This window comes from Echinops telfairi, unplaced genomic scaffold (assembly GCF_000313985.2).
Source record: "Echinops telfairi isolate 266 unplaced genomic scaffold, ASM31398v2 ScPeMD7_7468;HRSCAF=8506_0, whole genome shotgun sequence".
NCBI classification, from domain to species: domain Eukaryota; kingdom Metazoa; phylum Chordata; class Mammalia; order Afrosoricida; family Tenrecidae; genus Echinops; species Echinops telfairi.
Window position 1 is genome coordinate 65,988,486 of NW_022111369.1, and position 12,263 is coordinate 66,000,748.

Below are 12,263 nucleotides of genomic sequence, written 5' to 3' on the forward strand. Positions count from 1 at the left end.
CAAGTTCGTGACGTACATTAAAATATGGAGAATTGCAGGCTTATAAAAACAAACATTTACATATAGCCCAGCCAGAAATTTTAAACAGTTTTAATGCATGGAGGTATGTATAGCTAAAAGGAGGGGGAATAATGTGTGTGTGTTCAAAAAACCCAAGTTGGCATGATTCGAACATGTCACTCTTCAATCCAAAGTATACAGTTAAGTGGGCAGAAAGTGAACTGGTGGACAGAGATATCACTATGCCCCCCACAGTTTAGTGATAAGCTGTCCTAAATCTCAGAACGGTATTAAACACCAGCTAATTTCCATTCCAGAACTTTTGCTTTCTTTTAAAGGCTTTTCAGAGACATGGGGGGCGGGGGACTTTTAAAAGTTCGTGAAAATGTAGGATTAAAAAATGATTATTTCCACAAACTTGGTGGAGGGCCTTCATGCATCCATTCCACAATTATGTTAGATTGGGAGAAGTTGGGGTTTTTTTTCTTAGAAAAATTTAAAAGGAATATGCCCATACTTTTGTCAGAAGGAGGCCATTATTATCATCATTCTTGACGAGAAATACATAGGTGATGATGCGACTCTAGATCTTGATCCTGAGCACTCATGAGCAGCAGCTGCATGCACACCACTCACTTGTTGCTCGTCTAAGCTAATAAAGGAATTCCGGCGGGCCTTCCTAGCTGTGAAGGCAGAAATACTTTCAAACTTCCTTTTGTTTACTGATTGGGGCTTTACCATGATTACTGATCCATCTGCTGTAAACAGAGCATTAGGAAGTACAAGAGAAAGGGACTGCAAGCTCCCAAATGGCTATGAAGAGAATTTATTATTTAAAAGTAATGAGCATGTTCAATTTAAAACAAAAGACTTATAGAGGTGCTTTTCTGTGTGAAGGTGTTTATAAATAAAGAGCTCTATATACCTGGGGAGGTAAAATAAAAAACGCTAGCCACTTTTTAGGCTAAGTTCAAATGTATTTTTTTGATAATACAAAAAAGTAATCCTTGAAATCAGAATACATAACAGAAAAGAGCACAATAACTTAAGTATTAAACATCTGTATGAAATAACTGTTGCAAAGTTTGACAAAAATGCACACTTAGAACATGCGGTTATTTAAAAACAAACAAAAACAAAACAAAACACCACACGATTCTGTAGAGCAATGTTATGTCACCATCAGGAGAGCACCAAGCAAGGCACCATTGGAAAGACAACATACTTGGAAAGTCTCTAGAAATCAAGTCAATGCTAATCGGGTCGGAAAATTGGTGTCTTTGGTAAAAATTCTATGAGGATGACCTGTAGAAAGAGGAAGAAAAGAGTTTTAAGATTTAAACAGACATTTATCTTCATAAAACTTTATGTTCCATCGGTTTGTTTTTGAAAATTCACAACCATAACTTTGCCCCTTGAGAATTTTTCTTTCTGAATTTTCACCAAATAAGCAGCATGTTTCCATTCGCTCTGTACTTTGTGAAAAGGAAGGCAGCTAAGTGGGTGAAATAAGCCAGTATCTGGGAGAGTGAGTGAGGAGTGGAAGGTGGTAACCGGAAGTGTCCCTAACACACGGGAGTTTGAATGAATCAAGATGGGAGCTACATTTCCTGAGAACAAACCTCATGCTGAGGGGTTTTCATTCTAAATGGACCCCTTTAATCCCAACAACTTTTCTCCTTTTACAGATGAGGAAATTGATGATCTAGTTAGTTCAGACCATAAATAGTGGAGTCAAGATTTGAGCATAGAACGGACTTGACTGCAAGGCCCTGCTCACCCTTCCTATTACACTACATCATGTGGCTGCAGTTGATCCAGTATTTCTCCTTTCTCGATAAACGAACCCAATTTCATGGGACTTCTTTGGGTTTTAGAATTACTCTCATTTTCCTGTACCAGGATCGATAATCTCTAGATAAAAGGTACTAGTACCGTATATATTCAAGTATAAGAAGAGTTTTCCAGCACATTTTTAATGCAGTTTTTGTGGTAAAATTAGGTGCCTCGGCTGATATTCGGGTCAGCTTATATGCGAGTATATATGGTATTTTAATCTTACTTTTAAAAATCTTTCCCCTAGGTTAGTAAAATTGCACATTAGATTTTGTTCCAACGTCCACTAAAGAAAACCAAACAAAAGCAAAACAGAAATGCGCTCGACGACCAGGGCTGATTCCCAAGCAACTCTCTCCTTTGCTCCAACTCCATAAGGAGTGGATGCTAACCAAAAATCACTTGATTTGAACAGCTTCCAAGTTTGGTGAACTCTTCATTCTTTTTCAGAACCTCTGTCCTGTGTCCTAATAGGAGAGCCCTAAGGGCACAGAGGTTACTCACTGGGATGTGATCCGAAAGGTCTGAAGTTCAAAGCCTGCCACTTCCCGGCAGAAAAACAAGACTTTCTACTCCCCTAAAGAGTTAGTTTCTGAAATTCAGAGACAATCGTACCTTGTCCGATAGGGTCTCTATGAGCCACAGTCGACTCAATGGCAGAGCATTTGGGGATTTTTTTTTATCCCAATAGGACCTCCAGGCTTGGAAACTTTTCTACAGTTGTCCCTCCAAACCAGGAACCTTTGTTTTCAACTCGTGAGCGCTCCTGGCTTTTGGTGTGCCTGATAAGGAAGGCAGGTTCTCCTGTATGTGGACCAAAGGTAGCCCCCACTAGCTGAGCTAGCCTACACTACATTCTAGGAGCCATTCTTCTGCCCGCTCTTGATTTGTTATTTTCCAACAAGCAACTTGCTGGCTTCACTCTTCAAATACATTCTTCCCTCTGGCTAGACCTCCCCAAAACTTGGTGTTCTCGTTCATAAAACAAAGAGACTGGCCTAGAGGACAAGATTCTTTGAAGCCCTAAAATGTGCTGGTTAAATACTTAAACTTGAGGATCAACTTGAAATAACTACATGAAACATTCTGCAAATATGTCCTTGATCGAGTCCTCTCAATAATCTCAGTCCTCAGGTGCAGGTATTACACAGTACAACATGAGCCAAAATACAACCTCAAGTATTGTTTCATAAAGAACATAGCCTATAAAAATGATTTCCTTCAGAAACCATATCTCTAAACCATGCCTCTCTACTTAATGGGGAGATAGAAAATTTGATATCGAGTGGGTAATCTTTTCTAGATTATCTTCATATTCAAAATGTAATTGAGAAGCCTGACTTTCCTCTATTAACAAATAGAATATCCAAAAGTTAACGGAAAACTAAGTTCAAAGAAGAATATGTGTTAAAAGGCCCAGATTCATTAAACCAGTAGATTGCTTGCTATTTTAATTATATTAAAGGGAGTTCACCAAACTACGTTCTTTCCTTTTTGTTCATCACAAACATGAGGACATCTAAAAAATATTTTTTAAAAGAAAATTTTAAATAGTCTTTGTTCTTATTATTCTCATGGCTATCTTCTATAGTACTGTCAAAAATGATAAAATGTTAAAAATGTTTATCTAAAAATTCAAAGCAAAGAGTTTAGAATATCTTGGAAGGTTACTAGGTCTTTAACTAATAAAAGAATGTGCTAAAATAAAGAAACAAAATTAACATATTTTATGGATACATGGTAACCACCAAGTTTTTGTACAAATAATGAGCGCTCTATGTTTGTGTGTCAACTGCACCCACGTGACAGGCCCCCACCACCACCACCACCAATCCTGTGTTTCATAAGCTCACAACAATAGAAGCTTAGCTTGCTTAGGAGATACTGGGGGAGAATGCATGGCTGGTAAACAAATGTGGACGGTGCCTAGCTGTGTAAAATACAGCACATAGCGTATCAAGGGGTGATGAATGGTAGGTAGGAGCAACTTTAGTTTTCTTTTCCCAAGTAAACTTAGAAAATACACACACAAATAGGGCAAAGCCTCAGCTTAGTGTTTGGATTTATAAATGTAGCAAATGTTTTATGATACAACCTTTTAACTACCCATCCCCCTGCCCAAAATACATATAGAAACGTTTACAATCCACAGTGAAAACTGAAAAAAAGAATTTTCATAGGCCAATCTCAACACACCCTACTTGGAGGTGTGTTTTATTTCGCAACTATAAAGAAATACGATGTGTAGTTCTCATCATCATAAATTAACACGTCTGATATAATAGATAATGATATGAAAAATCTACATTATTCAGTTTACTGAATAGATCTATGAAAAAAAGGGGGCATTCTTAAAAGGTCTTTTATGTTCAAGTCTAGAAATGGAATTAGACTGTGTGATAATGAAAGGGGAAGTTCTAACAGAAAAATGATTTTACGATAATTTCCAACTATTTAAACACTGTTTTAATCAATCTCTCTTTTAAACGTACATATCCCAGCAACGCAGCAGACACTGTTCAGAGAACCGATCAGACTCACTGGAAATGGTCTGCTGGGTACTTCACAAAGGCGATGGCTTTCAGGTTCAACAATTAACCCTTTCTTTGATCTTTTTCTGTTTGTTTGTTTTTGTAGTAGCATTTTCATATTTAAAATAAAAGATTCAAACTCAAGGGAGAATAAATTCTAAAATACTAATTGTCTCGAATATCTTAATTTTCAAGAGGACAAACATTGCTCAAGTAAATCAGAGTCAGCTGGGTAGTTTCCATCCCATGCTGCACAGTTCCAAAAGCCATTGTATACAAATGCCAACTTAAGATATCTTGTCAAGAATAACATGATCTTTTAAAGAATAAACTCACTGAGCAACATCTCATCTCCTCACTTATTTTTCAGATAACTTTCACAAAACAATGTTCTAATAAGACTTTGAAAGATTCTTTCCAGGACCCTGAGGTCTGGGCAGTTAAACTGTATAAAGGGTAAAGGGTTCTTAAGCTCCAACAGTTTGGTTGAAAGGTTTCCTTCCATACTTGGAAACTTGATTAGCATTATATAAAAAAAGCCATATCTGACTTGCTGCGTAACCAAAGTTGTGGTTATTCTTTATATAGCATCTAAAATTTCACACTCCATCAACACATGTTCAGCCTATTTTATCTTGGCAATTAATTTATTATTTTTCAGAACACAGTAAAGCCTTGTTTTCAAGTCATTCATAACTTTATAAATCAGTCTTGCACATGAAACCATGCATCTGTGAACCGTAGAAAATCTTTGCACTCAGGAGATTAAGCGCCTGACACCTTTGCTGATTAATAATCATGAAAAGAATAAGATCAGAAGCAAAATAAATGATCATTTAATAGAGAAACTCACAAAACAGCCCTTTAACTTACATATTCCATCATGTTATTCGTTTCACATTTCCTTTTGCTCAGTCTCCAGTGCAAGCACAGCTAGACAAGAAAGACAGTAAAAGAAGAAAAATGAGCTCGGTTTTATTGCAGCCCACAGACTAGCCCATTTGTCCACCTTTCATATTTTCAGTTCAACAAAAGCATCTGTTTCCATACTGTGCAGTTCAGAGCCCAACAGTACGAAGCTGCTCCCTGTGGTACTCACCTTGTGGTATAACCTATTGTTTTCCCATTCTAATAACTTCTCAATCGATCTTCGTGTCTGGAAGACAAATGAGAAAAAAGTTTACTCTTGACTGGTTTTAGAAGAACTTTGGTTTGCAGCTGCTTTGTGTGTGAAAGGCGGAGAGGTATAAGACAGTGACAGAGTACAGGGTGGTCTGCTACACTATCAATGTTCTGACACTAAATAGAAACCAGAACAGAAGATACGTTTGGGTTTTGATCATGTCTTAACTGTTTTAAATGTATTCCCCCCTGACTTAAAACCATCAGCAACAGAAAAAACAATTAAAAGCTAATATTAGCTACCAAACGCTATCAATTTATAGCCCCACTTCTTTCAACAGTAACTTTGCAAGGCTTGACCACTAGTATCTGTTTTTAAACAACGGTTATTTAAATGCTAGTTAATAAAAGACAAGTGGTTTTTCAGGAGAATTAAACAAATAACTAAAAGTTAATAAATTAACAGGTCAATGTATCGCTAATTCTCACATGGCACTTAGAAAGAACATCCCGGTTTAAAAGGCTGGTTGATGAGCCCACATATGGATTGTTCAGACAGAGCCCAAGCCTCACTGAAACTAACAGAAAAGTGACACTGAAGAATAAAGTCAAAACTCTGTATTCAGGACTGCTGCCTTCAGGACACAGAATTTTTTACCATTCAGGCTCAATTGACTGTTGCAATACATGCTATGCAGCATGAAACGGGTTCTTGGTACAGAGCATGAATAAAGGAAAGGACAATTCATGGGGCCAGGTGTTAGGATGAGACAGACACAGCTGCAGGTGCAGAAAGGACAGCGTTGCCACCAAGATCACTGCAGCTCCAGGCAGCTGCGGCTTGGGTACCAGGGAAGAAGAAAAGCATCTAATGTTGCTAATGCAACACAACAGTAAACAAGCACCAATGCTCAGGAAAAGTCAAATGCCATATATGCAAAGGATGAGCTAGGTGACAGTACAAATTGCAAGCACTAAGGTGGCTTTGAGTCATTGCTTACTAAGTAAATGTGAATACTTCCTTAAAGTACCTACTCTACAATCTAGTTACCTAAAGACCCATAGGTGCTCATTATAAATCATATGGGATATGAAGTGCCTCTATCACCTCATATATTTCCCAAGCGCATGCCATTAAAATTCAAGGGGAAAAAAATCAACTGATGTTCTGGGCAATAATTCGGCAATGATTAATTTATTACATTGCTTTTTTGGAACAGTCTTTTGGGCAAGAATTTTGGAAGGAAAAAAACGTGCCCTTGTTCACAATGCTCAGCAGACCTCACTTGTTTCTTTGTAAAGATAGCCTTTTAGAGGCAGCTCTCCTTTTAAATGAAAATAGGGCAGCAGTTATGGTCACACTTTTTGTTAATTTAGTTGCCAGTCAGCCCCAAATCAAAAGAAAATAAGGCTGCAGAGTGTAATTAACATTCAGTTCAGTCGTTTTGTCCCTTGTCTAGCCCCCAAGCTTTGTTAAAATTGCCATCTGAATGCTGAAGGCTGTAGGGAAATCGATTTGATTCTAATCGCACCATGAAAAGAACATGATCTAACTGCTTTCAGCCCTCCGTAAATCTGTACTAGGTCTTTAGCACAATGCAACTTCCAATTTAAAAAGCACTGAATGTCTCGTCAATGACTTTGTGAAGAAAAAAGAACAAGGAGCAGACATAAAAATTCCAATAGTTGTTTAAGCATTAAAGTTCATTTGCATCACAGCGAACCTGAAAAGGGCTGACCTCTCAAACCGCCTCTCAGGTCTATGAAGTTGTAGCCTTGACAAGCTCACATTGACAGAGCTCATTGACTCTGAAAGGCTACTCTATCAATGGTGAAAAATGGCAATAGGTTCTACTCTGAGCAGGCATCTGCCTGCCCACCCGCTGCTAAACCAATGGCAAACCTGATTCAAAACCTGAATCTACCTTGTAATCTTCCTTTCTAGGACTTTTTAATAATAGATTAAGATTACTATACAATTTGAGGGTTTTACTTTTACTGATGATTTCAGAAAAAAAAAAGAGGAGGAGGGGGAAAGCCATGAAAGAACTATGGTGGGGAGAAGCCAGTCGCTTGCCAAATCTGTTGTTTACTAAGAATGTATAAAAATTGTGCCCACCAAAGGCGCAACATTGCATTCTGCAAACATTTCATTCAGAGAAGTAACTGGCATTACCACCACCGTCATTCCATCACAAATCTAAATCCATGCTACATCATGACAATGGATCTCATTATGATCTATATACGCAATCAATGGAGAATTAATTTTACTTTTTACTTTAAATAACTTACAGCCACTACCAGTGTTTCATTAAAGGATAATTATGAAGTATGAACTGTGAATTCTAAAATATTTATGTAGGAATTCTGAACTTATTCTTTGCCTCTAATTGAGTGTTTGATGATAGGGTTTGGTATAATAACTCTATCTTGCAATATTTCAGAGTTCCAAACCAAAGCACGCCTGGGCTGCCAAATTCTGAATAAACATCTAACGAGAAACTATTCCTGCACACTTGGCGGCCTGGAGTAAAAGCTTTAGTAAGACAGCACCCTCCAATCTTGCTATGAGACTTCTCCCCTGTTTGACAGGTGCGGGTAAAAAACAAAAAAGCACTTGCACGTGCAGCTTAATTAATCACCGCACTTGACATCTCAGTGATTTACAGTGAAGGGCAGGTGAGCACACACAAAACCAAAAAGGAACCCTTGATTTGAGTGGGACATTTCTAGCACACTAAGGTGACAAGAACATGAATTCTAGCAGTCATTTTTAAAAGAAAAAAAGAGAAAAAAACTGTGCCACAAATTATTTGTTCATAACAACAAAAGCTCAAAATAAGTGGGGGCTTGGGGGGCTTCAACCGATACTATTTAATACCCTATAATTATTTTTAGTTAACAAAATCAAAATATATTTCAATATTACATACAATATAAATTCGTCAGACACTGAAAAACTATGACACTTTAGCATTTATAATAGCTAGTTAAGAGCCTTTCAGCATGTGGAAAAAAGCACATTATAAGTGCAACTAGTAACAACCAAGTTAACAGTTTTATGTCCACAGGGCTGCCGTGTTTCCACTGACAGATGATCTGTGAGGTGCAGCACTGACTCACTCTAGGGCAATGGCTCTCAACCTTCCTAATGCCGCGACCCTTTAATACAGTTCCTCATGTGGTGGTGATCCCCCAGCCATAAAATTGTTTTCACTGCTACTTCATAACTGTAATTTTGCTACTGTTATGAATCGGGCGACCCCTGTAAGAGAGTCGTTCGACCCCCAAACGGGTCGTGACCCACAGCTTGAGAACCGCTGCTCTAGAGTTACTGGTAGACAAGTCATATAAAAGTTGGTCCTTAATTTTGTAATGTACACAGCCATCTCTAAATCTTCCAAAAGGGTTACAGAGAGTTATGCATCAGAAAAAAAAAATTAGGGAAAGCAAATGTTTTGAGAATGATGAGGGAAATGAATGTACAAATGTGCTTTACATAATTGATGTATGTATGGATTGTGATAAGAGTTGTATGAGCCCCTAATAAAATGATTTAAAAAAAAATTGGGGGGGGTTGCTGATAAGATCTTTCGACATGTAATGCTACCATAACATCATCTCTCCATATGCTAGGGCAGTCAACGTCTAAAAATAAGTCATTTTAATTTTTTAAAAAGAACTTAGAGCTGTGAAAAGCACCCGGTTGATAATCATGGGAATTAAAATCTCCTATGAACTGAAAAAAGCTCCTAAAACTGAAAATCTCCTCTGAACTGGGGAAAGGGCAGTGCGGACGCTAGCCTGAGCTTCCCTCCAGTGGGCCTTAATCCTTGTCAGCACTTGCACCGTGGGGGTGAGAGAACAGGTTAGGGTCTTTTACCAAAGAACCCTCTGTCCTCCTGCCGCAGAGCATCAATCCGACATCTAACTTTAGCGTGGAATCCGACCCTTAACTGACAGACCTGCGAGAGGCCGCCACTCACACCACACAAGCATAACTACGCTTCTCTAAGAATGAGGTTAGAATTTGATCTTCCAGATTTTCTCTATTTGAATGCTATTATTTAGTAAGAATATGAGATGTGATCACATAAACCATTCATTCTATTTCAACTTTACACTTATGTCATTGTAACAGATTTCATTTTAACAGATTACTGTTACTTTTTTAAAAAATTAATAAAAATATAATAAATTCAACTTACACTAGTTTGCCCCATTCTACCATCATCTTGGGAATTACCTTAATTACAGTCAAAATTATGACTCTCCAGATAATTTCTTCTAGTTACAGGTTCACTACATGCTCATATATTATAAAATGGGGGAAAACCCCACAAATAAAGGAAAAATCCCCTGTAATTTTATTAATGATAAAGGTAACCATTTAATTTTTCTAATGATACGTTCTTACATGGTAGTAATAATTCTTACAAGTAATTACCATATATACTCATGTATAAGCCGAGTTTTTCAGCACATTTTGAATGCCGTTTTTGTGGTAAAATTAGGTGCCTCGGCTGATATTTGGGTCAGCTTATACTCAAGTATATATGGTATTAATTAATACCACTTTTTAAAAAGTTTTACAAATGCTTTTCTATTTTATCCTCACAACAATCCTATTCAGGAAGGCAGATGAGTATTATCATTTACAGATGTAGAAACCAAGGTTTAAAGGAGCCCTGCTGGCACAGGGGTTAAAGTACCTGGTTGCTAACAGAAAGGTTGGCAGTTCAAAATCACTAGTGGTGCCAGAGGAGATCTAACAGTTTGTTTCTCCAAGTTTTAGAAATAGAATGGGACCATTCTACTCTATTCTATGGGGTCAATATGATGGCAGTGGGCTTGATTTGGTTAAAACAAGGTTTAAAATGGTTATGAAACATGCCTGAGGTCAAAAGGTTAGAGAGGAAAGTGAGAGACTGAACTGGGCATCTTACATCAAGATACTACTATATCCCCTCCCATCACCAAAACCAACCCCACTGCCAACACAACACTACAGTCTACTCTGTGTTCTTAATTTCCTATATCTTAAAATATATATATTTACATAGCACATCACTTTTAATGACTACTTAATAGCACATGTGAATTGTATGTGGTTATAATGTACTTAACCCCTCCTCCACTGGATCAAATTATTTTTGTACAGCATTTTGGCTGTGATTCATTTAATACAAAGAATAAAAACTAAATAAATAATGTAGGATTTGCTCATCTACTTCTACATTTAAATTAAAATACATCATTCAACTTACTCTTTTACTGAGGCAAATAACCGGCCACATACTGCAGCCTAATGTGCAGCAGCAACAAAGGCAGCCACAGAGTAGCCAACGGACATTAATGGGAAGGTTCTTCTTAAGACAACTGTTAACTCTGTTGATACTGGCTTTAAATTCTTCAGGAGCTACCTATGGGGGGAAAAATTAGAAATAAAAACGCTGCAATATTAATATCAACAAATGTTTCATGAACATATTCCCCCCACTTAGTTTGTTAGTAACAGACTAGTTTTGAAGCATACAGATTCCTAAATAATTGACACTCACTTTTCCAGTTAGTGAAGAGGGGAATTCTGATTCAAATTTGTTGCTTAGTCCAAATCTGTTTTAAAAAAGAGAAAAAGAAATACATTATTGTATATCATTGCTGGAAAAATATTAGCTATTTAAATAATTTAATCAAAAGTCAACAGCATTTTACTAATATAATCATAATGTTTCTATAAGAGGCTGAACGTTAATTAACCACCAGTGGAGAAGCAAGTATAGACCTGGTGACGATGATTAAAGTGCTAAACTTCAAACCACCAGGCTGGCATTTCAAAACCACCAGCACGGCAAGTCATGAAAGGAAAGCATGGCGGTCTGCTTCCATAAGATGTACAGCTTTGGAAACTGTATGCGGCGGTTCTCTGTCCTCATGGGCTGCTGTAAGTCAAAATGAACTCCAGTGCAGTTGAGTTTGGCTTGAGTTTGAACCTAACCACTGCCATCAATCAGCCTTGATTCAGAGTGGCCCGCTATACAATAGAACACAGTACTGCCCGGTCCTGTGCCATCCTCACAACTGTTTGAGTCCGTTGTGGCAGCCACTGTGTCAATCATTCTCGTTAAGGGTCTTACATTATCTTTATATGTTAAATGTTTGGTACACTACCTGATGAATAAGTACTCAATAAATATTTGCTAAATAAATTAATCCATTTCTGAACCAAATGAAACATAACATTCTACTAACTCCTTCACTAACTCTGTTACTAAAAAAGTCCAACCTACCAATCCTTCTCCCTCAGGTCCCAGGCTCTCTGATTATACCACCTTGCTCCAAACACCAACCACTGTAATTTCCAGCCCTCGGGCCATTTCCTGTGTTAACGGTTCCCAAGACAACTCCCAGGTTCACTAGGAGGTCTGTCTCCCAGAACAGTATCCAGTTCTACTTCCTACAAAAAAACAAAACCAAACGCACTGCCAGATGGCAAATGGCAAAAATTGCAGCCCATAGCAACTCTAAATAGGGTTTCTGAGACCATAAATCCTTACTAGGGCAGACAACCTCATCTTTCTCTTTTAGGAATTGGCTTTGAACCTCAGACCTTTTGGTTAGCAGGCTTTTTATCTGACAACACCATCACCAGGGTTACATGCCTTGGCTAAAATTCTTGAGTCCCAAAAGGAAAGTCACACAATGTTTAAGAAGGGGTATCGATAAAACCGGGAATGTTTTTCCCCAAAAGATATGCATTTAAATTTTTTT

The 12,263-nt window shown here is 37.7% G+C and overlaps 1 protein-coding gene across 1 annotated transcript in view; it reads right to left on the minus strand.

Annotated features, from left to right (window-relative positions):
* Window positions 1-965: 965 nt before the first annotated feature.
* CHIC2 (cysteine rich hydrophobic domain 2) overlaps window positions 966-12,263 on the minus strand; it is a 36,952-nt gene continuing 25,654 nt past the window's right edge. Inside the window, exons 2-6 of the mRNA XM_004706287.3 lie at window positions 11,054-11,108; window positions 10,760-10,915; window positions 5,467-5,523; window positions 5,241-5,300; window positions 966-1,305 (exon numbers count right to left, since the gene is read on the minus strand). Coding sequence (XP_004706344.1) covers window positions 1,255-1,305; window positions 5,241-5,300; window positions 5,467-5,523; window positions 10,760-10,915; window positions 11,054-11,108 — 379 coding nt within the window. The 3' untranslated portion in view covers window positions 966-1,254. The remainder of the gene's footprint in view (window positions 1,306-5,240; window positions 5,301-5,466; window positions 5,524-10,759; window positions 10,916-11,053; window positions 11,109-12,263) is intronic.